The sequence below is a fragment of the Rhinopithecus roxellana genome, chromosome 12, assembly GCF_007565055.1.
Source record: "Rhinopithecus roxellana isolate Shanxi Qingling chromosome 12, ASM756505v1, whole genome shotgun sequence".
NCBI lineage: Eukaryota > Metazoa > Chordata > Mammalia > Primates > Cercopithecidae > Rhinopithecus > Rhinopithecus roxellana.
This window is the reverse complement of record NC_044560.1, coordinates 95,560,033-95,587,897: the sequence shown is the minus strand read 5'-3', so window position 1 is coordinate 95,587,897 and position 27,865 is coordinate 95,560,033. Positions and strand designations below refer to the sequence as shown.

General features: G+C 51.4%; 1 protein-coding gene across 13 annotated transcripts in view; it reads left to right on the top strand.

Moving 5' to 3' along the window:
- ERI3 (ERI1 exoribonuclease family member 3) overlaps window positions 1–27,865 on the top strand; it is a 136,507-nt gene that overhangs the window by 98,734 nt on the left and 9,908 nt on the right. For 11 of the 13 annotated variants that reach the window (XM_010371918.2, XM_030942183.1, XM_010371917.2 and 8 more), the window contains one exon: window positions 10,211–10,310. The exons of the other annotated variants lie outside the window; for them this stretch is intronic. In XM_010371918.2, coding sequence (XP_010370220.1) covers window positions 10,211–10,310 — 100 coding nt within the window. The remainder of the gene's footprint in view (window positions 1–10,210; window positions 10,311–27,865) is intronic. 13 annotated transcript variants of the gene reach the window in all.

The following is a 27,865-nucleotide window of genomic DNA, read 5'->3' as shown; positions in this document are numbered from 1 at the left end:
GTTTTGGGGAAATGGAGGAACATCCCAGTGGTTATCAGAACTCACCTGTTACATGATATGAAGGGCCAACTTCTGAGAGAGGATTGAGGAGGAATGGCCTCAGGGAGTTGGGTTTGGTCAGCTGTCACCAGGGATGATAGGACCAGGAGGCAGAGACATCGCAGCTGCTGGGCCTGGTGCTGTTAGGAGCCGCTAGAGGGCTGGGTTAGAGGGAGGGAGTATGTAGCAGGTGCAGAGGGAATTCTGGCGCAGGAGGACATGAGGGAGAAACTCACCCCTGTGCCTTACAAGCGCCTTTGAGGGCCTTGCTGAAAGAAAAGGTGACATCCGTCCCCATGGAGATGATTTGGTGCAGCAGTGGTGGGAGGTCTGGAAGGCCCCAGCTAAGCCCTGTAGTTGGGCCTCTCTATTTGACTTCTGTCCCAGGCTTCTTTCCTGAGGAGCCACAAGATGGACAAGAACCCTGGACTGTCCCTGCCAGCCCTGGATGTGGAAAGCTCTGCCCATGACTGAGGCACTGGGAGTGGGGCTTTGGCCCAGCTGGCAAGTGCCCTGCAGTCCCTGTCTCCTAATCGGGTCCTGATCTGGGGGAACTAGGATGGGGGTGGGTTGGGGGGAGTAGTACATTGAGCCAACTGCCTTAACTGAATTTCCATACCTCCTGTTGTTAATTATAGAGATGTAATAATGCGATTAGTGCACGATTAAAAAAAATCCCTGATATGATTACCATGGATTTAATATCACATGATATATCATTATATCGTTATGCAGTGACAGATGTAATTGAAATACACTTATTGGAGCCGGGGGTGGTGTTTCATTCAATCCCCAGCACCCCGGGGAGGAAAGGGCTGGCTAAAAAGAAGCGGTGGTAGAGGAAATTGTAATGAAAACAAAGAAAACTCACAATGTAGCTCTCACCCTGGGCAGCTGGCTCAGACTGACCTGCTGCCTTAGACTCTGTGACAGTGCACGTGGAGCCCCAGACAGGTGACCCTCTTCTGCAGGGACTGAGGCAGCATGGCTCAGGAGCTACTTATCTTATTCTCAACCCAGAAACTTCACTGTCCCCAAGGCCCCTCTGACTCAGCAGTGAAGTCAAGAAATCTGGGAGCAAGAAGGAGGTAACTCCACCTGAAAATACTCGGGACCCTAATACGTGGGATCAAACTGAGCTGGTAGCTATCTTCCACTCCTGGGACCCCCAGTGCCAAATGCTGTGGGACCTGGACCTGTGGCATAGCCCCTGCCTTTGCTGTAGTGGTGGCCCAGCACACTAGAGGCAGCCATCGTGTTGGAGGCAGTGAGCAGTAAGGTTAAGTACACAGAGACGATAATTATCCCACTCAAGTTCCGTTGATGAAGAGAGGCAGCAGCAGCTCTGGGGCCCCTGAAGTATGTTGGTAGCCAGAGAACACTGTACACACAACAGAACTGCCATCTGGGGTTAGGGAGGATGGGCTTGTGTCACCCAATGCAAGTGTGCATCCCTTTACTGCCTTAGCTGTGCTGGTCAAGCCTCTGCTGGGCCTGAGGAATGGGCTGGGGGATATCCATAGGCTGAGAGTTCAGAAAAGGAGGAGACAGCAACAGATCCCTCTTCCTTAAAACAGGCAACTGAGCCCCCAGTTCCAAGAATGGCTATGGGGTGGGCCGTTGATGTTCTGCTGGGCAAGAACAGCTGTGGTTCCTGAAGGAGACTGGGTAGGATTGGCAGGAGTAGCAGCTCTGGAAACCAGGCCTCCATGCTTGGTAGACTTATACCCGAAGAGATGTCTTTTCTTCCTCTCCCCTTTTTCTCTCGCTTCCCCTTTTCTCAGTGGAGACCACTAAGAGACAGCAAATACAACCCCCCATCCCCCTCAAGAATCTCTCAGCATAATGGAAGACAAAATCTATGTTACAGGTGCCATTCACAGTATGGGGGATTTAAAGGAGGGATGAGCCAGGAAAGACTATAAAGGAAGGCACTTTTTGAATTGAATGTTGAAAGAGGAGTGTGTGTTCAAATTAGGACAAAATGTGGGAGAAGGCAGAGGGTGTTCTAGGCAGGCTGAAGGAACTGCTTCATCAAAGGCTTGAAGGCATGAAACAGCAATCCAGGACTTGGTGGATAGTAAGGAAGAGGAAGGAATCAAGATTGATCCCCACACCTCTGGCCTGGTGGACCAGGTAGATGGTAATAGCTTTCACTGGAATTTGGGAGCCCAGGAGAAGAAGCAGTTTGAAGAGGAGATGTTGAAATGAGCTTTAAACATATTGAGAATCAAGCGTCTGTGTGAAATCCAGGGGGAGATTCGAGGTAGGCAATAGAGTATATATGTTTGACACTCAAGTAGGGGTAAGAAATACAGATTTGGAAATTAGAAAGGTTGAAGACAATGGACTTGAGGAAATCACCCAAGAAGAGTGGTAGCATGTAGAAAAAAATAGGAAGAGAGTGCAGAGTGGGTGAGTACACAGATACAATGACCCAATGCAGAGGAGACTACACAGGAGATTGTGAGGAAAATGGCAGAGAGCTAGGAAAACTGAGTAAAGTGTCAAGAAGGGAGAAGGGTTTCAGAGATGGAGCAGGCTGCAAAGTGGTGAAGGCAGATAAGAATCTGAAACTGTCCACAGATGTGGGGCAGCATGGCAGCAGCTGTGACCTGACTGCAGGGAGTGAAGGAGTGAGGGAGGAAGGGAGTGGTGGCAGTCTTGAGAAGTTGGTCGTTAACAGGAGAACAGCAGTAACTGGATAGGATGTGGAATGCATATAGAATTTTAAAAGTAATCTAAAACTTAACATAGCTTTCAAAGAGCCAAGCAGTGTTTTAAGCGCTTTACAGACAGTAACTCATTTAATCCTCACATCAACTGTATGGGGTAGGAACTGTTATAACCCCTATTTTACAAAGAGGAAACCAAGACACAGAGAAGTTATGTGAAAGTGATAGAGATCTAAGCATATGCTTTAATGTTAATGAAGAAGCCAGCAGAGAAGAGGAGGTTAAGGATTTAGAAAGACAAGAGATACTAGATGGAGCAAGGGCCTGAGGAGGTGGGAAAAGGATGGCATGTAAAGCACAAGTACGTGGTTGGCCTTAGACAAGAAGCATAGTGTCTCCCCTGTTAGAACAGGGGAGGTAAAGGAGCAGGTGGGGAAGGATGCAGATGCATTTGTAGATAAGGGGAATGCAGAAAGAGCTCTGCCTAGTGGCTTTATTATATTTGTGAAAGTAGGAAGGGAGTAGGGTTGGTGAGTACCATTGAGGGTTGCTAAGGTTGTGGTCTTGGATCTGTAGTAACCACTTTCTGTACATAAGAATGACTTTTTCTGGCATTGCTGAGCTCAGGAGCAAGTGTGGAGAAATGGAGTCATGGTTGGGGTTTTCCAGAAACAGTGTGCGTGCTCTAGGACAAGTGGGCAGGGCGTTGAAAATTGGGGGATGGGTGGTTGAAGTTATAGATTCAAGGGTTCAGGCTTAGTAGAAAAGTACTGAAGCCCGAAAAGGGGATAGACAGACTAGGGGCAGGCGGGGGCTGGGAGGAAGCAAGAGCAGAAGGAGAAAGCATACAAAAGCTAGAAGGATAGGAGGCTGGGGCCAGAGTGGAATCTGTCCTTGTGAGATTTCAGAGGGAGGGCAGTTCTGGGTGATAACAAGGCTCAGGGGGTGGCTGTGGGGAAAGATGACTGAAATAGGTAGAGGAGAAGGTCATTAGAGCACGGGGAGTCAAGAAATTGAGAGGCAAGGTCCATGGCTGGGTTATCCTGTAGATACTGAAGTTACCCAGAGTGATGATGATTTGAATGAAGTCCCAGAGGGAGAGGAAGAATAGTCTAGAAGCAGCAGGAAAGAATTTGAAGACATCTGCAGAGTATATCCAGGATTGAGTAGGTATTGGCTTGCCGGTTAGTGTTGCTGCATAACTGATCACCCTGACACTTAGTGACTTAAAATAACAACAAATACTGTATTATCCCTCATGGCTTCTGTGACTGAAGAATTCAGGAGGGGATAGGTAATGTGGTTCTGGCTCAGGATCTCTTGTGTGGTTATATAGTCAGGCAGTGGCTGGAGCTGGCACAATGTGGTCAGAGCAGTTGGTGGCTGGACCTCTCTTTCTTCACCGAGTCTCATGGCCTCTATCTGTGTTCTCTCTGCATGGGTTAGTTTGGGCTTCCTCACAGCATGGCTACCTTGGGGCAGTCTCATTACTTAACACAGCAGCCCCAGACTGCAGGGAAACTTTCCAGTGATTGAGGTGGAAGCTGCCTAAGCATTTTTGCAGTAGTCTTGAAGGGCAGGGATGGTGACATAGACTTAGTCTTGACAGTAGGAATGTCAAAGTCACAGTGAAAGAAGAGCGTGTGAGATATGGCAGATAGTGTTGCAGCCCATCACAGGAAAATACACTCTGCCATAACTGGTGTTAGGCTGAACCTGGAAAAGGGTTCCCTGGGAAAGGGAGAGGGAACAGTATTCTCAAAGGCAAGGTGCATTTTGAGCAATGGCACCAAGAATATCTGGAAGTAGCAGTGGGAGTGAGTAGTCCTGGATGATCTCAGATATAACTGGAGGAAAGTACTGTTATCTCATTTTGCAGTACAAGAAACTGAGACTCAGAGAGGTTTAATAATTCATCCAAAGTTATAGTGCTAATAGCTGGCAGAACTGAGCCTTTCTATGAGGCATGGGCTGCTGGGTGTGCCATAAGTATATGTGGCGTACTCCACCCTAGTGTTTACCTGTGGCCTTAAGTATTTGGCTCGCCAGCTGTGGAAGTGTTGGTCAGGATAGAAAGTTAGGTAGTATTTGTGTCTGCCAGACTTTCTCTCCCCATCCTCTGGAGTATCACCATCACAGCTTTATCTCTCTTGGGGGTTAGGGGAATGGCAGTTGGTTTGATTTGGTTCCTAGTCTTGAGCAATTGCCTGCAGGGTGACAAGTCATCCAGAGGTGTGGTTAGAAGCCTGCTCCTCCTCACCTCTAGGTGGGCTGGATAGGCTGAATGTGCTAGCACAGGCTTCAAAACTCTGGGTTTTCTGGAAGTTGCAGAGCAGCCTATTCTGTCTGCAGCCTGAACTGGGTTCTAGCCCTTTAGCCCAACCACAGCCCTTCCCACTGTGTGTCCACCCTGCTCTCAGGGTCCTGATAGGTAGTATATGGGTGGGCAGAGACACCATAGCAGCTGCTGAGGCCTCTTCTTTCTTCTTTGAAGGATCTGATGCTGCAGCCGATGAGGGCTACTTCATCTATTAAACCCAATACACTTGTCGCAGCTGCTAAGCCCCCGTAAGCCGCCGGGCGCCGTGTTTGTGATGGGACTGACAGTGCATGGAGGAGGCTGATTATACACGATTCCATTTCGCGCGGGCCTAGCAATGTAATTTCACAGGGCGATCAGCGTTTGCATGTAATAGCAGGCTGTGCTGAGGTGTCAGAATATTAAAGGCGCTAATGGCAAAGCTCCCTGTTACACAGGGGGCCACCCGCCGCGCCTACAGCAGGGCTATGCGGCGGGCCCGTCGCAGATGGCTGGCCACTAAGCTAATGGGGCAGCAGCCAAGGCGGGCAGAGCCACGAGAGAGGAGAGCCAGCCGGGAGCAGCTCGGCACCTGCTTCCCTGCGCATGGAAATTGCAGCAGCCCAGGGGAAGGGAAGCGTGCGTGCCTGCCTGGCACAGGGCTGGGGTGGGTTGATTTGGTAGGCCTAGCATCTTTTACCCCAGCCAGTGCCACCTGTCCCTGTGGCTCGCATCAGTACCTGCCGTAGACAGGACTCAGGAGCTCCTCAGTCATCCTCCTACCTGCCCCACCCTCTGGCTGGGAACCCCAGGGGCTAGGTGCTGACTGTGCATAGCTGGGCAGGTGGACCCTGATGGCTGAGAGAGTTGCAGCCAAAGAAGTGGCACACAGAGGATTTGGAAGCAGCTTTGGGAAACAGGCTTAGGCACAAGTTCTTGGAGAGAGCTCTTAAAGCAGATTCCTGCCCCACACTGATGAAGGTCAGAAAGCTTCTGGGCCCCATACCCCTACTCCCCTAAGCTGGCAGGAGAGGGAAGGGAGCAGTGAGAGGGAGCAGGCAGGAGTAAAGGGATGGACACAAGGCCCCTTGATGCCATGTTGCTGCCAGGTACACAGAGTTGAGAGGCAGTGCCTTAAGATGTCACCCCCCTCTCTAACTTGGCTGTCCCAGCCACACCCAAGCCTTTATTGTGCTTGCTCATACCATTTTCCTTTGTCCTTGCTGTGCCTTCTGTCTGGAATTATACTCCCCTGCCACCTGTCAAACCCTCCCAGCCTGCCAGCACCACTCCCTCCAGGAAGCTTTCCTAGCCTCCTCCGATCTCACCGGGGTATGCTTATCTTCATTGTCCCCTGTGGGCAATCCACAGGGCTCAGTCTTGCTGATCCTCCTGCTCTGGTGGGGCTCTGAGTGCCAGCCTTGGCTCCTCAGCCGGAATCTCTGACACGTAGCCCATGACACCCCACCCTGATCAGGACTCCCAGGAAGGTCTCTGCTGAGATTTGTAGACAGATACAATCTCTTAAGGAGGGCGAATGGAGGGAGCAAGTAATGGAAGGGTGGCAGAGTCACCTGAGGGCAAGTCTGATGCATGTGTGGCATGCCAGCATATATGCGCTTGGGCCACTCCATGGCCTGCATATCTGGTGGGGAGACGCATGGGCTTTAAAAGTGAGAAAAGTGAATGGTGGGCACGGATGACTATAGGTGCACAGGAGCAGCAGGTGTGAGGATCCAGACCATATGTTGGCAGGAGCACAGGTTGCTGTGGGACCACCTATGTTTTGTGGGCAGCTATCTGCATCTGTTGGCTGTGCCTGAGCCGTACCCAAGATGGCAGGAGCTGGCGGGGAGCATGAGGTGCTGGGCCCTGGTATTATGCCTAGGGCGGCCCCATGAGGCTGGCGGTCACATGAGAAGGTTAGGCTCTGCAGGTGCACGTGTCAGTACCTGGGGAAGACGTGCCAGGGTTCTCAGCAGGGCCAACAGCGGGAGAGCCGAGGCTGAGGGAGAGCAGCTTTAATTAACCGTTTTTAATATCGTTTTTGGACTTTGGCTGGTATGTGAAGGCCCCGCTGGAAGCAGCATTTGTAAAAATTAAATCCCTCTTATTAGGAGCTTGGCAGACCCATGTGCATGCGCCGCCCCCTCCCCCGCCCCATGCCCCCCTGAGGAAGTGCTGGATGAGGCCATGTCACAGCAGCAATTGGTTATCACGCCTTATCTGGGAATATGAAACTGTGCGGCATGACACCCGCGGCCGCAGTGGAGACGCCAATTCATCTCGCCCTCGCTCTGACAAGCCAGACTGCCCTTCCTTAAAGGCATCCGTCAGGCAGGACCGGGTTGCCGCCTTGCCTGGCACCTCTGCTTTCCTGCCAGAGGCCCAGCTTTCCCTGGTCCAGCCTGGCCCTCCCGGGTTCTGCTGTCCTCCGTCCCCCTTCCACACATCCCAGTCTGTGGAAGATCTTGGGGAGTCATAATTACAATAATAATCTAATCACGGTGACGCGGCGGGGCAAGCATCTAATGTTATCTGAAGTGGTCTTCCCACTTAACTGCGATAAGACTCAGGATGACGTGCAGATAACGTTGAGCTGCCCTGTCCCCGAGCCATAAGCAGAGCGGAGGGGCCCCGGCAGCCCTGCCGCCCGCCCGTCGCTTTAAGCCGGGAAGCGGCAGCACCTGCTAATGCAAGTGTTTAATATTTGATGGGCTGGGATAAAGCAGGATCACCTTCGAATTGAATTGAGTGTCAGCCGAGAATCTATTACTGAAATTCGGGTGTGATTTGACAGCAAAGTAGACGATGTTATTCTTCACTAGTTACTGCAATCTTCTCCCCGACATCACTTAAATATTTTTTTCTTTGCTTGAGTAAACACACATTATCCTTCTTTTTTCCCCCTTCCTTCCCGTTTTCCTTTTTAGAGGGGGAAAAAAAACTCAATCCAGCTCACCTTCTCCAGGCTGATAGAGTAGATTGTTATTTCTTTATTTGTCCTATTAAATGGAATTTCTGATCGTTTAATCCGGCCTTTGTAAGTGATTTTAAAGTACTTGAAAGGCGGCCGCCACTGCTCTCTGGCCCACTGCGCTCCAGCCTCAGCCCTGACCAGGCTAAGCGGCTTCTCTGACTGTGCACCGCCCACTGGCTGCTTCCCTCACTGCCTCCATCCCAGCTCTGCCCTGGCTCTGGGCCAGCATCTTCTTCCCAGTCCTTGAGCCTCACACTCAGCCCCTGATTTGTGGGTTCAGCTCTGGCCTGGCGAAGGGTGGGGGAAGGCTGGCTGGGAAGTTGGGCTGCGGCTGGTACCTCTGTGGTCAAGGAGAATGGCTTTAGAGGGTGCTAAGGTTTAAGTACACTCTCTCCTAGCCTCCTAGTACCCATGGGGCTGGAGTATTGGTTCCTGCAGCTGGAAAGGAAGGGTGGACACAGAATCTGGGCCCTGGGCCCTGGCACAGACACTGTGTGCAGCCTCCCATTTTGTGTTTCTGACCCTGTGCTGGGTGCTCTCCCCTGTGTGTTAGTGGGATGGAGACCTCCTGGGACTAGCAAAGGGCTGGACCACTGCAGTGCTCATCTGCTCACAGCTGGCAGTCACTTTGGTTCCGTCACTGGACCCCCATCCAACTTCTGGAAACTCACCCAAGCTTTATTCTGACCACTGCCCTATATGCTGTCCTGCCACTGGTAGAAGGGCACCCTGGTGTTTGCGGACTTCTTTTTTTTTTTTTTTTTTTTTTTTTTTTTTTTTTTTTTTTTTGAGGCGGAGTCTCGCTCTGTCGCCCGGACTGGAGTGCAGTGGCCGGATCTCAGCTCACTGCAAGCTCCGCCTCCCGGGTTTACGCCATTCTCCTGCCTCAGCCTCCCGAGTAGCTGGGACTACAGGCGCCCGCCACCTCGCCCGGCTAGTTTTTGTATTTTTAGTAGAGACGGGGTTTCACCGTGTTAGCCGGGATGGTCTCGATCTCCTGACCTCGTGATCCGCCCGTCTCGGCCTCCCAAAGTGCTGGGATTACAGGCTTGAGCCACCGCGCCCGGCCTGTTTGCGGACTTCTAAAGTGAGGTGTGGGTAATGTTTGAAAGCCTGACTAGCTACCAGGCCCACTGGGAGAAGCCCAGGATTTGGTTAACAGGCTGAGCAGGAATTAAATCCTATTTGGCTACTTCATAGTGATCTAACCTATGTTAAATCTCTTCTCTCTGGGCCTCAGTTTCCTCATCTGTGGCGTCAGGTCAGTCATGGCTAAAAGGGACTGTAAGGGAAGGCGCTGTCCCTGCCCTGCCATGTGCCCACCCCCCCCACCCCCCCGCCCCCAGGTGGAGGTTGCTGGCAGCCAGGTGGTGAGGGAAGGGGATGGAGGGGGAGGCAGTGGAGTGCTGGGGCCTGAGCAGATCGATGCCCCCAGCACTTCCTTCCCCAACCCCAGGAAAACAATTAAGTACAGATCGATGGGTGGCCGCTTTGAATATGCATAAGTGAGCACTTGACCTTCAGAGCATCTGCTCCCCCCACCACACACACATACACAGTCTCACACACACACACACACACACGCCCCATGTACTCCCCTCCCAGCTGCTTGAGTTGACCAAGTGACCTTACTCCTCTCCTCAGTTGAGCCCCCACAAAACTCCCAGAGCCTTCCATAGCCTGGCCTGCTTGTGGTCAAAAGCACCTTGACCATGGCACCTTGCTAGCCAGCTGTCACTTCAACATTTCTGTCTGTGGAGTGCAGTTTGGATGTGCTGGTTTCCAAGGTCCTGCCTGAGGCCAGTCTTTGTGAACAGTAGTACTGTGAGGAGGGGGCCCAGCGAAGTGCTGGGAGCTCTGGAAAGGGGGGATCCTAAGGAGGGGTGCATGGTACAGGTGTGCCCTTGTGAGAGGAGGGCTCCTGAGAAGGAGGAGCCTAGTGAACGGGAACTCCTTAGAGAAGAGTCCTGGTGAGGGGCACCCGGTGAGGGCCAGGGACTCAGATGGGGAGAAGCCCAGGAGAAAGGGCACTCTGGAGAAGGAAGGGACTTTCTGCTGGGTCGGGGGAGGACCTGGGTGGAGAAGGGATTCTCACGAGATGGCATTGTGAGAGGAATTCCTTGTTGGAAAGATTTGGGGGTCGGGGGGAAGACCTTGTGAGTGGGGTTGGTTCAGAGGGTCAGGGCCTCCGTTAACCACTTGCCTCCTGTCTTCCAGGCTTACAGCTTCGCCATGGGCTGCTGGCCCAAGAATGGACTTCTAGACATGAACAAGGGCCTCAGCCTGCAACACATAGGCCGGCCCCACAGCGGCATTGGTCAGTCCCTTCGCATATTCCCCCGGCAGCTCCATCCATCGTCCCTTGCCCGCATGCCCCAGTCCCCAGGCACACAGAGAGTTTCCATGGCTCATTCAGTGCCCTAACAGGGCTCTCTACATAGCTGGGGGGATGGCAGAAGGCGGGTGGAATGAGAAAATTACTGAATGGGACCACTGGAAGGCACCACTCAAAGTGGTGTTTTGGAGGAGGCTGGGTCTGGGCTTTTGGTGAGTCACAGGTGGCCTTGGACTCAGGCCAAAGTCCCCCCTCACTGGCTGCATCTCTAGTGGGCAATGTCCTCAGTGGGTGGGGACATGTCAGCTTACCCACCCCCCATGGAGCTGGAGGAGGCTGTTTAATATTGTTTCAAGTCTGTGGCCACTAAACTGGACGATCAATGGGAGTTAAGGAGATGAATTATTTAAACCTCACCAGCTTTTAATTAGTCGGGGTCCTTCTGACCGATGACTCTGTCCACAGGGTATTGACTCCCCCGCAGGAGCAGCAGCCTCCATTGAGCGGTGCCTGGGTTGAGGGGGGCCACTTGGGGTACCAAATGGGGGTATACCCTCAGGGGGATTCTTGTTTGGAAGGGAACTGGAGTGGCTACGATTCCAGGCAGTTGGAGGCTCTGTTAGTTTCTGATCTATCAGTATGAATACATATCTGTATCTGTGTGTCTGCATATGTGTGACACCTTTAGCTGTAGGTCTCTGTGTCAGACTGAGAGTATAATGTGTCCATGATTATACATGTCTGTTGGGGAGCGTGTTAACAGTGTATCTGTATTTTTCTGAGGGCATGAGTCTGTGTGGAAGCAGCTGCCAGTCTCTGTATCTGTCAGGTGTGTCTGTTCACTTCTGTGTATCTTATTTTGTTTGCATATGCACATGTGTGCATGCACATGCTCTCAGGTGGGGCACCTGACCAGGCATAGGCCTTATTCCAAGTGGGAAAGAGCCAGAGTGTCTCTGGGCAGTGCTCTGACATTACCACAACCTGTGAGCCTTTGGGGTCGCATCATTGTTGGGGGTACTGGAGAGATAATACCAGGTCCGAAGGACCCAGTCACCTCCTTCAAAGTAGACCGTTTATCCATTCCAGACATTGACTGGTGCCTTGTGGATGCTGGGCACACTGAGTACAAGTTTCTGTTCTCAGTGAGCTCACATCCTGGGAAGAGACAGGGACTTGCCTGAAATAGGTGCTTGCCACCCAGGGTACTAAGGGCTGTGATAGAAAATACATGGGTTGCCCCAAAGGTGGTTTTCCCTCTCCTTAGTTGCCAAGTAGCTTCTACTTCTTCAGTTACCTCTCACTAAGAGGTAGTGATATGGGGGCATCTCACCCCAGGAGGGATGTCCCCATATTCTTGTTGGGACATCTCAAGGGTTTCCCAGGGTCCAGGCTAAGAGGAAGTGACCAACAGGCCTGGGGAACTGGGGGTACTCCACCATAACTGATGTTCCCTCTCATAGATATTTTCCAAACAATCTAGAGAAGATGCCAAACCCAGCAGGGTAATATGCCTGGGAGGTCAGCAGGAAGTTTCCTAGAGAAGAGGACACTTGAATTGGAATCTTTGAAAGATAAATAGGAGTTTGGTAGTCAGAAAAATGGGGGGAGGGTATTTTAGATAGGAGGACTCAGTAGAAAGGCCTGTGGGCATGAGAAACCCAGTGTGCTGAGGACAAGTTCAGACACCTTCAAGAAGCTTCCCATGACTGGAGTGGCAAATTTGGGTTAGGAAACAGTTAGAAAATAATCAGAGACTGGCCGGGCGCGGTGGCTCAAGCCTGTAATCCCAGCACTTTGGGAGGCCGAGACGGGTGGATCACGAGGTCAGGAGATCGAGACCATCCTGGCTAACACGGTGAAACCCCGTCTCTACTAAAAATACAAAAACTAGCCGGGCGAGGTGGTGGGCGCCTGTAGTCCCAGCTACTCGGGAGGCTGAGGCAGGAGAATGGCGTAAACCCGGGAGGCGGAGCTTGCAGTGAGCTGAGATCTGGCCACTGCACTCCAGTCCGGGCGACAGAGCGAGACTCCGCCTCAAAAAAAAAAAAAAAAAAAAAAAAAAAAGAAAATAATCAGAGACATAAGCAGGGCCTTGAATGCCTGGTTAAAGGGTGTGGACTTTTCCTGCAGTTTTGAGGAGACATAGGAAGTTTGTGAGTGAGAGAATGATGTGATCAAAGCTCTGATTCAGAATCAATGAGGCAGTTTCTGTTGCACAAAACTAGTTCTTAGTAGGTGCTCAATAAATGCATGTGGGTGGTTGAATGAATGAGTAGGTGAGTAAATGAATCAATGAAAGAGTGATGGGAAAGGGAGGAACCAAAGAGGACCAGTGAGAAGACTTGCATTGGTCCACTGAAGGAAGAACTGGCTGGGGGCTAGGGACAGCCAAGGTTAATGCACCCCACATATACTTTATCTGGGTGCCCCTTCTATCATCTGTCCCAGGGTGTGTGTTTGAGAAGAAGGGGTTCCTTGTTCCCACTCTGTGCTTCTTGAGACTCAGCAATGCCCCTGTTGTCTGTTCACCTGTTGACCCTAGGTTAGGACCTCTGAGGTATCCCCTGCTTTTTCAGAGAAGGTGGTTTCTTTATCTGGGTGGGCCCCATGGGGCAGCCCAAGGCTCTGAGTGACAATGGAGTAAGGGCTTTGGAGCCAGAAGTAGTTCTGGTTCTTCCACCCAGAACCCTGTGACCGTAGATGAAGGACAGTGCCATCTGCCTCTCTGGGTTGTTGGGAAGGCTCAGTGAGTCCCCTGGGAAAGTGTTCATGCAGTGCTGGGCACACTGTGGGGCTAAAGGGGCTCCCTCCTCTGTTGCCAGCACCAGGGGCTCCCCAGGATACTGGGCTTCTTTACACTTGGTCTTTGTAGTCTTTGAATGAAGAGGGCTGCCCTGCCACCTCCAGGCTGGCTCTGAGGTGTGGGTGAGGGTGCTTGGAAGGGAGGGAGGATATAGGGCATTAATTGGGCTGGGAGAGGCGGGGAAGGGGAGGCGTGGGTTTTGAGCAGTGAGGTTAATGGCCCTCGCACCAAAGAGACAGCTTTAATGAGCTTCAGCTGGCGATGCCCCGAGTTACTGTGCGTGCTAAAAGGGTCGCGCTGTAAGAGTTTGATGTGGACTGCTTCCTAGCCCTGGGGGTCAGAGGTCAGCTCCTGTCACTGGCCACTCAGGCTGGTCCTTAGTGACATGGTGCTAATTAACTGTGTGAGGAGCTGCCAGCTTGGAATGGGGAGTGGTATGTGTATTGGCTGGTGGGGGGTGAGGCAGCATTGGGTGGCTGCCAGGCAAGGGTGCTGCGGATCCCACAGCTGAGCCATGTCCAGGGTCTGCTCAGTCCTCCTGCAGTGCCACAGGAGTGTGGCATGGGTGGTGTGAAGGTGCTGAGAGAGCACAGAGGCAGGCTTGGGGTGACGGGTGTGGGGAAGGGGCTCAGGCCGTAGGGGAGAGGGCTACTAGGATGGTTGTGCATGCTGTAGGAGTGTTTTGGCCAGGGGAGTTACATGGTCAGTGTTGGCTTCAGTCAGAGGATGCTCATAGTTTATAGGGGAAGGACTAGTGAGGACAGACTGCAGACAGGGAGGCTGAAAGCGGGGGGGCAGCAAGGTAAGCAAGAGTGCATCGGCCCTGGAAATAGAGGTAGGACACCAGGTAAAACTTTCTTTCATTCCGTACACACTATCTTGGACCTACCATACATCAGGAACCATGGTAGGTGCTAGAAATGTATTGGTAACAATGGCAGACACAGTGCTCTGCCCCCACAGAGCTCACAAGTGGAGTTGTGGGCTTGGCCCTGGGGACTGAGGGTGAAGTCGGGTTTAGGGATGGCCAAGGAGGGTACGGAGGTGGTGCAGCCCTGGGCAGAAAGGCTGCTGGAGGCTTGTCAGCGTGACGTCATAGTCAGGGGAGGGCACTTCCTTCTGCGGTAGTGGATTTTGCCTTGGAAGCCTGGTGAACAGCCTGGTGCCAGAGCAAGTTGTGGTGAGTAGGGCCTGCATGCATCTAGAACTGCCGACTTCAGGGCTGCCGATGGTCTCTGTCAGCATCCTTGGTTTGGACCACAGGCTCTGAGGGAGGGCAGCCTCCACAGGGGACTGCTGAGTGGTCCTTCATTCATTTCAGCAAAGGGGCAGTAAGCACTCACATTAGTTGGAAGCACTTTATATTAACTAATTCAGTTTTCACAACAGTCTTATGACGGCAAGCATCATCATTCCCATTTTATAGATGAAGAAACTGAGGCTCAGTGAAGTGAACTGCCTAAGGTCACACAGCCAGTTGGTTGAGGAGCCAGGATTCAAACCCAAGCCCATCTGAGTGCAGAGCCTGTGTTATCACTGCGGAAGTATGAAGCACCCTTTTGGTATTGGGCTTTGCGCTACCAATAGAGACGATGTGGAAGAAAACAAGCTCGCTTCCCTCATTTCCCTCAGCGTCAAGTGAAACATGCAGGCCTGAGCAGAGCTTCAGTAGCAGCAGCTGAGGAAGAAAGCAGAGGCAGCATCACCACTCCCTCTCTGCTGCTGCAGTCTCCCTGAGCCAGGGACCTGCAATTGTTGGCATCTGACCTCCTTCTGGCCCTGACGGTTCTTTGTGATTTCAGTTCTCTCTTTGCCTCATGGCCCAGGAAAATTCTGCTAATCTTCCAGGGGCCACCTCCTCCGGGAATCTTGCCTGGCCCTCCCAGTATGAGTGTTCAAAACACACACTTGGGCCCTATTATAATTTGTCAGAGCTAATGATCTGGCCTTACGTACTTGGGTTCTCTAAGGGCAGGGCCTGGGCCTCCTTCCCTTCTTTTTTGGAAATCTGCACAGGAAATGTCAGTAAAATCTCACCTGCTATTGTAACTTGGAGGCCCCACAGACTACTGCTGGTTTCAGCTGGCTAAGAGAGTAACTGGAACCTTCCCTGATTCCTGGCTGGGTGGTCCTGCCTAGGAGCTTGGCCCCTCTGCTCTGGGATGGAGAAGGATCCCGGTGAGGCTTGTGGTACAGGTGGCATGGCCAGAAACCAAGTGGACTCTCAAGAGCTTGCTACCCAGAACTGTTTGGCAAGAGAGCTGGGCTGGAAGGTGGCAGGGTGGGGGCCTGGCCCCCAGTGGGGCAGTGGGCTGGCCTGTGGTCTCCCCTGAAGGAGTGGGGTGTCTATCAAGAGTCCAGTCAGAACGCATTAGCTCTGTGACATGGATCTCATTAGTGCCCATGAGAGGTGTCACTGCGGGAGAATCGTCGGCTCAGGGAGACGCTTGTACCAAAAGGAAGAAAGGACAGTGACAGCCTTTTCTCTGCCGCCTCTGCCGCCGCGCTCACTGGGCTGCCCGCCCTCCTCCTCGTTGGGGGGGTGGGGGGTGCTGGCTAATGAGCTCGTCTGCAGTACAGCTTTGCCTTGCCTCCTTGAAGTTTCCCGGGTCCCTCTGAAGACCTCGGGCCCGGGATTAGCACACACCAAACGCCAGCCCCCCTCTTGCCCAGCAGGGAGTTCCTTCTGATCACCCTATTCCTGCTGCCATAGGCAAGGAAAGGGGGTGGTACCAAGATAGAGCCACTGTGGCCTGGGGGAGGGGGCCTTGCACCTCTGGGAAGCCTCAAGCCCCTCTGCATCCCTTGACAGAATGACCATGTCCACCTCTCTGCAGAGGGTTCTTGCTTCCCAGAGCTGCAGTCTTCTCCTCCCATCCCCTTTCTCCATGACATCTAGCCTGGCAATGTCCCCATTCCTGTGGGGGACCCCCCACCCAAGGCAAGGAAGAATGTGAGGACCTTGGCTGAGGGTTCAGGAGGTAGCATTTAGATCTGATAGGATGTGGGACTTTCTGGCTCAGCTAGAGAGCCTCAGAATTAGCAAGATTCGTGGAGTCTTCTGGGCTTCAGATGATCTGAGTGGTGATGCATTGATGCGAGACCTCTACAGACTTTGATATCCTTCTCCCCATTTGTCCCAGAGAGGTACCTTGCCCGCTTCCCCTAGCTTTGGCCACCTTCAGGGCTGGGAGGGGAGGAGTCAGCCCAGCTGCCTTATGGGGAAGGGCAGAGCACAGTGGAATGTTTGCTTCCCCAACACTACTGCCCCCTCCCATCCAGTTCTTTCTGGTGTGGACCTAAGAACAGGAGAAGCCAGGGAGGTGGATGGTCATGAGAAGGGTTAACTCCCCCGTCATTGACAGGGTCTGCACTGGCCTGCCTGGATAGTGCCTTGGGAGAGGGTGCTGGCTCCTTCCTCCCTGAGCTGACCCCCTTGGAGCCCCAGAGACATCTGAGGAATTGGTTCTTGCCAGACACCAGACTACTCTTCAGTAGCAACCATAGATGGAAGAATGGCTAGATGGATGGGTGAGTTGATGGACAGATGGATGGAGGAAGGTTCTCCTGTATGTATGTATGTATGTATGTATTCTGTGTGTTTGATTCTTCAGGAAGTACAATCTTTGTTTCCCCACCTTCCTAGCCCCAGGCCCCGGCCTCATCTCCCCTTGTCTCTCTCTGTATCTCCTGTCAAACCATCGCAGACTTAAATGACAAAGAAATCAGAAAGACAGATCAATGCCGGCCAAATTAGCACTTGCAGATAGACTGTGTGGGGATGTCAGCGCCCTGACCCCTGGTGATCTTGCAGCCTCCGCTGCTGATATTATGCAAATTACATCCATCTGGCAGGACCCGCGTGCTGGCTGCTCCTACTCAGAGGAGTAATGGGCTGGGGGTGGGCGGGAGTGTTAGAGCAAGAGTCACTGGAGTGTGTGCGTGTGTGTGCATGTGTGAGCATGTGTTTGAGTGTGTGTGAGGGCGTGCGGTGCCCACCAAGCACTGGGCGGTGATTGAGTGATTGACAGGGCAGATAAGGGACTGCATTGGATTCCTTTGGGCTGAGGGATTAGGAGCAGCCACAGATGGGAGATAACCGGACTTCATTTCAGTTTATTTTCCTCCTTATCCCCTCTCCCCACCTTCACTCCCCGAAAAACACAATCTCTGTAGTTTGTGTTTTCATCAATATTTGCAAGTCATTACCACTGGTTTAAGGTGAGAGACAATGTCAGGGCCCAGACCAGGCCAGCCCCTCCCCCAGTCCCTGGTACCCTGAGAATCAGTCCCTAGAGCGGCACAGACAGCCTTCACTCCAGTGGCGTTCACAGCAGCCCCTCCTTTCAGGCCCACAGTACTCATGGGGCAATCCATACCTCATGGACCAGCCCTGCTGGCCCACCCCATCTGACCTCATGCCAGCTGACATTCCTTAAGCTTGGCTCTGCCCCTCCACCTGCAACTACTGTGGGACATCCCTCCCTATGCTTTGGCTCCAGCATAGGTGCTCTGTCGTCGGCATTAGCTGTGCCCCCTGGGGCTGCCCCTCTCCTTCTGCAGGGTTCTGGACCCTTCCTCTTAGCTTCTCCCATCCTGGACACTACTGACCAGGCCTAGGCCCCACTGGGCAAAGTGGGGCCTGTGGCCTGCAGAGAGGGGAATTTGGCCTGGTCTGAATCACACCAGTGTCATTCTTTGTTTGCTGAGTGCCAGGTATTAGTACAGAGGGCTTTATATCTGTTCTGTCACTGAATTCTCAAACCCCGTAATAAAGGCTGTCATCTCTACTGGATATGAGGAAACTGAGGCTCCAGAAGGTTGTCATGACTGAGAGCTGCTGAGCAGAGAGAGCAGGAATTTGAACACAGATCTCTCCTAGTCTAGGGTTGGAGTTCTTCACCACCATGAGTACAGCTTTCCTGCCATTCCACCAGCTGCAGACACGCAACATGTCACCACGCCTGGATCCATTTAAAAGAGCCATCCTTGTACCGTAGGCAGAGAAGTTCATTCAGCTACTAGCCTGTGAACACAGACCCTGACTCAGACCTCCTGCTAGGCTAAACCAGCCCAAGCCAGGCTGAACCAGGCCAAAGGGGACTGGAATCAAACAGGCCCTGCTTTCAGAAGCTGTGTGTCTGAGACAGTTGGGCTGTAGCAAGAAGGACACACAGAGGACAGAATGTACCCAGCAGCTGAGCCAGCCCAGGAGTGTGTCCCAGCATACGGCCTCCAGGCCCATGTAGCTCAAGGAGAGGGGCTGGGGTTGCCCAAGCCAGCCTGCTGTGGTGGCTGAGGGTATAGCTGTCCCAGAGGCCCCTCCAAAACTAGGTCCCTGCTGTACCCTCCCACCAGGCAGGGCTGGGAGCTGGGAGTGCTGGGGACATGTCCGGGGACATGTGTGCAAGGGGAGCTTGTCCTAATGAGGAGAACATGGCTGCTAGTTAGGCAAGGGGCGGGCAGGGAGCCGCAGAGCTGATTGAAGGCAGGGGCAGGGGTCAGACAATTAGGCCCAGATCCTGCCGTTTGATGTGAGTTCTGAGGCCTCAAAGCCTCCCTTCAGCTGGCTCCCTCCACTCCCTCCTCTCCCTCCTCTTTCCTTTCTTCTTCTGCCCAAAGGCAGGAAGGATGGAAGCGCTTACACTCACTGTTACTATTATTAAACCCTGCGGCAGGCCAGCCAGACCCCAGGACTCCTGCCCACAGGGGCACCCCAGGCCCCCAGGAGGTTCCTTGGGCCCCAGAGTGGGCATCTGGCCAGAGGCCAAGGCCAGGCCAGCTGAGTCCCAGGGCAGGGTAACCCTGCCCCTCTTGCTTCTGGGGCAGGAGAGTGAATGGGGCCGCCCAGCGGGAATTTGGGCTCTGGGCTCTCAGGGCCATATCCCAGGCCTGCATTAACCATCACCTCCTGCAGCCGCTTAGTTCTTTTCTGTCCTGGCCTGGGGCTGAGGGTTGAGGGCATGATTCATTCACGCTCATATCCCATCACACAGTGATTTGCAGCAGTCGCATCAAGACCTTTTGCTACAAGATGGAGATAATGTAGAGCCTCGCAGCCCCACAGCACTGTCACACACCCCAGAGCAGACCCCCACACCAGATATCATAGCCACACGTATACCATCACAGGCCATATCCACAGGGTCTTGCACAAAAGCACCTACTGTCCCCTGCCACAGGGCCCTGAGTTCTCAGCCCCTCTCCCAGAATAGCTAAGAATAGCAGTTAGATCTTATGTCCAGGACTGGGGGTTACTAGGCCCCTTCCAGTCTCCCACCCTAGGAAATAAGCCTAGAGAGTTGGTAGTGACCAGGGAGTGGGAAGAAGCTAGATTGGGGGGGGAGGGGGCAGCAGTGGGGAGAGGGAGGGTGGGAGCAGAGATAAATGTTAGCTGATTTCTTCCGTAATTAGTTACTCCCTCATCCCCGCGTTGTAATTGTGAACAAGCTGTAATGTTTAATTAGTCTGTAAATGAAACCCCAATTTCATAATGGCCTGGCTGACAGGGCTAAGTGAGCAGGGGAGGAGGAGGAGGGGACTCTTCCTCCCCTCCTCCTGCAGGGTGGATGCAGGCTGTGGGATCACCTCCTTTTCCTTTCAGCCCCAGCCTGGCCTTTGTCGGGGGAGGCTGTGTGATGGGGTTCAGGCCTATACTCTTGCTCTGAATATCCCTTCCACGGACCCATCTTACCAGAGGAAGGGGAGAGGAGGCTCTTAGGCATCCTTCCTGCCTCCCCATCACTCTTGGGTTGGGATAGGACAGTCAGCCCAACCCAGATGCTTCTAGTGGGAGAAGCTGACTCCAGTGGGAGAAGCTGACTCTGGTGGCCAGGCCTTGTGATCTCCCCAATGATGATGCTTCCTCCCTAGAGGCCTTTGCTTGGAACCTGGCACCTCAAAATCTGGCCCTATACACCGAAAGGAGCCGGTGATTGGTTTAGGCCCCTCCCGACCTGTCCCATCCCACTGCTAGGCGAGATCTAGCGCTGCGCTGCGCTGACACCCAGGCCGGCCCCTTATTCTCCGCAGGGATTATCACTGCAGCCTGCGATAAACCGGAGCTGCCGCAGGGGGGAGCCCCTGGCCCCGCGGCTGCCTCATTGGTCTTTCCCTGTCTCCCCTCCAACATCCTCATTGCCTGCACACGCCCCCGCCCCGCCTGCCGCAGCCATAAATCTCAATTTACGAGGGTGGCTCTGGTGGGGGAGGGAGGCAGCACCGCTAATGATGGCTCCTCAGCTGGATTTTTCATGTTGCACAGTCATAAATTTTTAAGAACAGCATGGGCAGCACGTTAGCGAGTTATCGAGGCTGCCTCCGTGCTGGCTGCCTGGCTCCAAGAGAGAAGAGCAGAGGCCGGGTAGGGCCAAGGAGGTATTCTGGGGTGGGGGTGGGGCAGGGCAACCGGAGGAGTCTAAGGCCAGGGTAAGACAGGGCCAAGCAGATGGGCTAGGGCTACAGTGAGCCTGTGCACAGGACAAGGTAGTGCTGCCGGCCGCCGGGAGCCAAGGCCAGGCACGTGGGTGGGATCAGGCATGTGGGCATGCAGACCGTGGCCTTCGGGAGTCCCTGATGGATGCCTCTGCTCCAAGACTTGACACCATGATGTACAGGGAGCCTGGAGACATATGGATTTTCAAAGTGGCCACTTTGAATAGAATTACAAACCCTGAGCATGTGCATGGTGAGGCCTCTGCCTTGGCAGAGCTGCACCTAGTTCATAAACCAGATGCCTTTTAGGATTGTTCTAGAGAGCTAAGGTGCCTGGGGAAATGCCCACAGAGGGAGCATATCTGTGGATATGCTGGAGCCTGGAGCCGGGCTGACCTCATTCTGTTTAAGGCTCATGCCTTCAAGGTTGAGTGTTACTAGGTAAGTCGTTCCCCATCCTGGGTCTCTATTTCTTCCTCTTTAAAATGGGGTTGATGCTGGCCCCTAACTGTCAGGCTCACTGGAAGCAAGAACTGTAAAATCCTTGGCCCATATTTGCTCCTTCATCTATTTAAATTTCTAGAAAAGTTTCTGAGGGAAGTGTCTGGGAAAGAGATCATTGTGGGAGATGATGGAGCCTTCCCTGTGTTCAGTCATTCATTCAGAAAATGTTTGCTGAGGTCTTCTGGGTGCTCAGGCCAGTACTAGGGCTTCAGAGGTGAGAGATGCTCCTTCGTGGGAGGTGAAGTGAGCACTTTCGGCTGAGGCAGGTCAATGTTCGCAGCCGTGTTCCTGGTTCCACCACAGGGTTGAGGTGCCAGATCCAGCCCTGTTTTTCCATGGAAGCACCTAAGCCTGCAGGGTGCTGAGAGGCTCACGCAGGTCTCCTCACAAGTCCCCGGGCCAGGCACTCCCCTGAGTCCCCTGACCAGCACAGTTGAGGGTTAATGCTCTTGACCACCTCAAGGGTGGGCAAGAAGAGCAAGTAGGACTCCAGGAGTCCCTGGAGGAGGTGGGCCTAGCACGAGGGACAGCCTCAGAAGGCCACAAGCACAAGGTCAAGAAATCAGCAGTTGCTCAAGGCGGCAGAAGTAGTGGGAGTGTGTGTTTGGGAGGTGGTGAGTGAAAATCCTGTGTTCAGGAGGGCTCCATGGTGATCCATCAGGACAGCTTGATCATTTTGGCAGAAGAGAGTCCCCACTCTGAGCCTTGTTGGCTTAGGGGAAGTCCCCTGTCTACTTGGGCACAGACTCAGCCTCTGTCCTCTGCCGGCCTCTCCTGTCCCCCTTAAGCCAGTCTCCTCCTGCTCCCCACACTCCACGCCCTTCCCTCATCTCTTGGAACCTGTCACACCTTTTACCTCATTGCCTTCCCATGTGGCTTTATTTTCCCCCAGAGCCCCATATTCCCACCCCGCAACCTAGTTAACTCCTCCTCATCCCTCAGAGCTCAGCTTAAAGTTTGCTTCCTCGGGGATGCTTTCCCTGACTCCTAGACTTGATCAAGTCCCCGTCTCCCCATGTACTTTTTCTCAGCACCTTGCTCTCCCCATTTATAGCATTTAATCACAGTTGTAATTAAGAAATTATTTGTTTGAAAGTTGTTTAATGCCTGTCTCCCTCACTAGACTGCAAGTTCCCTGAGGGCAAGAAATGTCTGTTTCATTTGGCTTATATCCCCAAAGCATAGCACAGTGTCTGACATGTGTAGGCAGATAGTAAATAAAATGTGCTGTATTGAATTGAGTTAAATTGAGTTGAGATGGCCCTCGCCCACCCCTGGGTGCCAGGGCAGGGGAGGCAGCTAGGGAAGTGCCTGGAGCTGAGGTGGTTCCCATTAGTCCTCATGATTAATTCACAGCCACACTGTGATAGAGTGGGCTTGTCCCCAGTCAGCGCCTCCGCTGGGGCCCACCTGTTAGCGACAAACAAACAAAGGGGATAAATAATGCATTGGGAGCTGAGCCAGGCAAGGCGGCGGTATTGAAATTAATAGGGATTAGCTGAGCAGCTTGAGGATGAAATATTTACCAGGTGGGACAGGGCTTAGGGAGGGCATCCCCCCTTCCGGGAGACCATAGGCATAGCTAGGCCTTTTTCCAGGGCATCATTGGCTAGGACTGGGGCACCCCAGCACCACCACTGCCACCCCTGGCTGCCTGGGTTTGCAGGACAGGCTGGCCAGACAGATGAGAGCTCAGGTCCCAGCCAGTCTCCTTGCACAGCAAAGTCCTGGGGAAACCAAGATGCTAGAAGGGAATGGAGGTGGGGAAGGGTCTGAAACCTTCAGGGCTTTGGAAGCTGGAGACAAAGACCATGACAGGGTTTCAGGTCCTGGGCATGTCAAGGCTTTGGGTGGCAAATGTCAGGGCTGGAGTTGGTTTGCCTGTAATCTTGCCCCTCTTTCTTTTCCTCTGGTCCTTCCTTTCTTCTTTTCAGTATATATTTCTTGAGTGTCTCTGTGGATAACATCTGTGCCCTCAGAGAGTTCATGGTCTAGCAGGAGGTGAAGGAGAGGCAGTTACAGTACGCGGAGAATTGGCTGCTGTGGGAGCACACAGAAGAGGTTCCTAACATGAAGGCAGGATGGAGGGAAGGCACCTAGAGGAAGCACTAGCAATCCTGGGTCCTGAGACGCGAGGGCAATGAGCCAGGTGAGACGTGGGGAGTTTTCTAGGCAGAAGGCAGAGGATTTGAAAATTCAAGGGGCAAATGAGCCTGAACTTGGCTGTACAACAGGGGAGTGGGAATGATGAGACTAGAGATGTAAACAGGTCCAGACTCAGACTTTTATAAAGGGGTTGGGATGCACTGGGAGCTGAGTCAGGCAAGGTGGCAATATTGAACTTAATAGGGATTAGCTGAGCAGTCCTGAGAGGGGTGAGGAGCCACTGGAGGTGGTGCTGGTGGTGGTGGTTTTAATTTTTGACTTTTAAACTTTTTACTTTGAATTAATTTTATATTTGTAGGAAAGTTTCTATGTATCCCTTACCCAGCTTTCCCTCATTTTAACATCTTACATAATCACAATACAGTTATCAGTACCAGAAAATTAACATTGGTACTATGCTACATTAAAGGGCTTATTAGGCCGGGTGTGGTGGCACATACCTGTAATCCCAGCTACTTGGGAGGCTGAGGCACGGGACTGGCCTGAACCTGGGAGGTGGAGATGCAGTGAGCCGAGATCATGCCACTACACTCCAGCCTGGGCAACAGAAAGAAACCCTGTCTCAAAAAAAAAGCCTTATTTTAATTTCACCAGTGTTTCCATTAATCTCCTTTTTCTGCTCCAGGTTCATTGAAGGGTTTGTTGTTTTTGTTGTTGCTGTTGTTGTTTTTTGACACAGCGTCTCACTCTGTTGCCCGGGATGGAATGCAGTAGTGTGATCTCGGCTCACTGCAATCTCTGCCTCCTGGGTTCAAGCGATTCTCCTGCCTCAGCCTCCTGAGTAGCTGGGATTACAGGTGCCACTACACCCAGCTAATTTTTTGTATTTTTAGTAGGGATGGGGTTTTGCCATGTTGGCCAGGCTGGTCTCGAACTCCTGACCTCGTGATTTGCCTACCTTGGCCTCCCAAAGTGCTGGAATTACAGGCGTTGAGCCGCCGCGCCCAGCCTGGGTTTTAAGACAGGGAGTGAAATGACCAGATTGGTGGTTTAAAAGGACACCATGGAAGAAAGATTGGCAGGGGCACTGCCGTTACCTAGATGAGAGATGATGGTGGGCTGGACCAGGATGGTGGTAATGGGAATATGGACTTAGAAATTATTGGAAAATATGTGGTAATTAAAACTCCTAGAAATTATTGGAAAATATATGGTAATTAAAGCTCCTAGAAATTACTGGAAAATATATGGTAATTAAAGCTCCAGGAGGGGAAAGTTTGCCCAGGGAAGGAGAGTGAGAAGGGAAGAGGACCAATGACAGTTCTGAGCAACACCCATATCTAAGAGGTGATCAAAAGAAAGGGAGTGTTCAAAGGAACCAAGGAGAATTGCATGGAAAGTGAGGGTGGGTCACTGAAGCCCAGGGAAGAGAGCTTTAAGGAGTGAGCTGTTCACCAATTGTCTATCAATCAAAACCTGAAAAGCTTCATCCTCATGAGTCATAGGGATCATTAGAGAAAGCAGTGTTGGTAAAGCAGTGATCAGATTGCAAGGCGGGAGATGAGAAAATAAGATACTGAGTGTAAACAACTCTGAAGTTTGCCTCTAAAAGGGAGGAGAGATTGGGTACTAGCCAAATGGAAAAGGGAGTTAAAGGGAGACTTGTTTACTCCCAAGATGGGAGAGAATTAATATATTTACATGCTTATGTGAAGGAGCCAATGCAGAAGAAAAAAGTGAAGCTGTATCAATGGAAATAGGAGTACTCAATAATGTAAGGACCCTGAAAAGGCCTGGATTCTGGGTTGGACCCTTCCCAGGTGGAGTGGAGGGATGGGCTTAGAAAGTGACATCAGGCAATTAGCAGGGCGTGGTGGCAAGAGCCTATAGTCCCAGCTACTCTGGAGGCTGAGGCAGGAGAATCGCTTGAACCTGGGAGGCAGAGGTTGCAGTGAGCCGAGACCACACCATTGCACTCCAGCCTGGGCGATAGAGCGAGACTCCATCTCAAAAAAAAAAAAAAAAAAAAAAAGTGACATCAGGCTTGGCCCTCTCTTGTGACAGGATGAGAGGACTGGGGCAGACTCATAAGAGTGGCTTCTATGTGGCTTCTGTGAAGTAGAAGATAAGATTGTTTGTATGGGTGAGGGGTTTGTGGTGATATTGAGGGCAGGGGATTTGAGATTTGTGGAAAGGAGAGAAACTTGAAATTGTCACTAGGGCTGAAGGCAGAGAGAGTGCACACTGATCAGGAGCACTGGAGACTGGCTGGGCAGTTTTATATACCCAACTGAGGCTGATGACTCTGATTTTGTAAGTGGCACTAGTCTATATGGTTGGGATTTTCTCTAGTCACACGCTCCAGGTGGCAGGCACGGAGAAGGCAGATTTTGGGTTTTTCCAGGCAAGGGTGACAAGGAAAAGGGAATAAGAGAGTTGAGGATTGGCAAGAAAAAGACTGAAAAGTAATGGACTGTGCAATCCAGGCTCCAAAGGCAGACATGTCAGTTATGTTGCTAGGACAGAAACTATGACTTTTCCCTTCTTTTTCACTAAATAGAACCCCTGTATAATTATAGAACCCCTGTATAATTATAGAACCCCTGTATAATAATCAGTGTGTACCTAGTTAAAAGACTACTTTTTTAGTTTTCCACACAGCTAGGTACAGCCACGTCTCTGAGCTCTGGCTGGTGAAACAAAAGGAAGTGTGTTGTCTGGGACTTCCAGGGATGATACTTAAAGGGAAACAACTCAGCTGGGAAATACGCTATTCTTGCCTTTTCCCACTTTCCCCCTTTCTTTTTCCTGGAATGTGGATTTGATGGTTGGAGCTCCAGCAGCTGTTTTGGACTATGAAATAGTATGAGGATTGGAAACCACATGCCGAGAATGGCAGGGCAGAAAGAAAGAAGTCTAAAGAGTCTGATGACTTTGTGGAACTGAGGGGCGTTTAGTCAACTTATATTGCAAGCCATACTCATAGAATGCCTTTCTTAGTAAAGCTATATTTCTTCCCTCTCTGTTTTCACTGGGGTTTTAGTCTAAACTTGATTCTTTTAGCCTTTTTCCTAACAGCTTGTGTCCTGAGATACAGCTAGAAACAATTTGATCAAATATTTCAAGAGAGCAAAAGAAAAAAAGGGTTACCAACTTCCCAGCCTGAAATAGCAGCGTCCTCTTTGTCCTTCGGCCTGCCTCCTTTATTCAGTGAGTTCTATGTTGTAAGGTCCATTCCTTATGTCATTCTCCTTCCTGCCTTTACATTCTGTATCAGTTAGTATACTTTCAGCTGCAAGAAAAAGAAACCCCAATTTTAAATATCTTAAACAATAAGGGGATTTATTATCTCACAAAAGAAACTCGGCAGTAAGGTGATCCTAAGATTGGTTAATTCAGCATCTCAGCAATGTTATCAGGGACCCAGATTTGTTTCCATTTTTCTTTCATCTTCAGCATGGTCTTCATAGGCTAACTCCCCTCAAGGGAGTCTGCAGTCCCAGACATTATGTGCAGGTCCAAAAACATCCAGCAGACTATAAAGGACTATTTTTCCCTCATGCTTGTTTTCATAAGAGAGAAGAAATTTTCCTTGAAGGCCTTTCAGCAAACTTACCCTCACGTCTCAGTAGCCAGAACACATGCCCATCCCTATGTCAATGACTGGCAAGGGAGAACGGGTCACCAAAAATGACTCAGACCACAGAGGATTAATTCTGATTACTTGAAGTAGTGGGCTCTGCCAACAGGGCAGAAGGTGGTCGCTCTTGGGAACATCATCAAAAGTGAACAAGGGCCAGGCCCAATGGCTCATGTCTATAATCCCAGCACTTTGGGAGGCTGGGGAAGGTGGAACCAGCCTTGGTAACATAGGAAGACTCCATATCTACCAAAAAAAAAAAAAAAAAAAATTAGCCAGGCATGGTAGCATACTTGTTCCAGCTGCCCGGGAGGCTGATGCAGGAGGACTGCTTGACCCCAGGAGGCCAAGACTGCAGTGAGCTATGACCAAGCCACTGCACTCCTGCCTGGGTGACAGAGTAACATTCTAATTCAAAGAAAAAGAAGTGGGCAAGGAAAAATGTGAATACAGGAGAGACAATACATATGGAGAGAGTAAGGGTATAAATTTTAAGGTTTCAGTGAGTGAAAAAAAAAAAAAAAGCATACAGACAGGTTAGGCATCACTAATCTGAAAATCCCAAATCCAGAATGCTCCAGAATTCGAAACTTTTTGACTGCCAGCATGACACCATAAGTGGAAAATTCCACACCTGACCTCATGTGATGGGTCACCATCAAAACTTTGTTTTATGCACAAAATTATATAAACGATTATATAAAATTACCTTCGGGGTATGTGCATAAAGTACAGAAGAAACATAAATGAATTCTGTGTTTATACTTGGGTCCCCATCCCCAAGATATCGCATGTATATGCAAATATTGCACAATCTGAAAAAAATCCAAAATTCAAAACACTCCTGGTCTCCAAGCACTTGGATAATAACCTTGTTATTGTCAGAAACCAGGGATATTTGGATTTAATATTTCAAAGGAAGAGTAGTAGGATGTTTAAAAGGTTGAGTGTGTTACTGTGAAAATGGGTGGAAATTAGATACAATGGAGAAGGCCATTAGTACTAAAGTCAAAGAATGAAGAGGCTGGCAACAAGATTTCTCAAAAG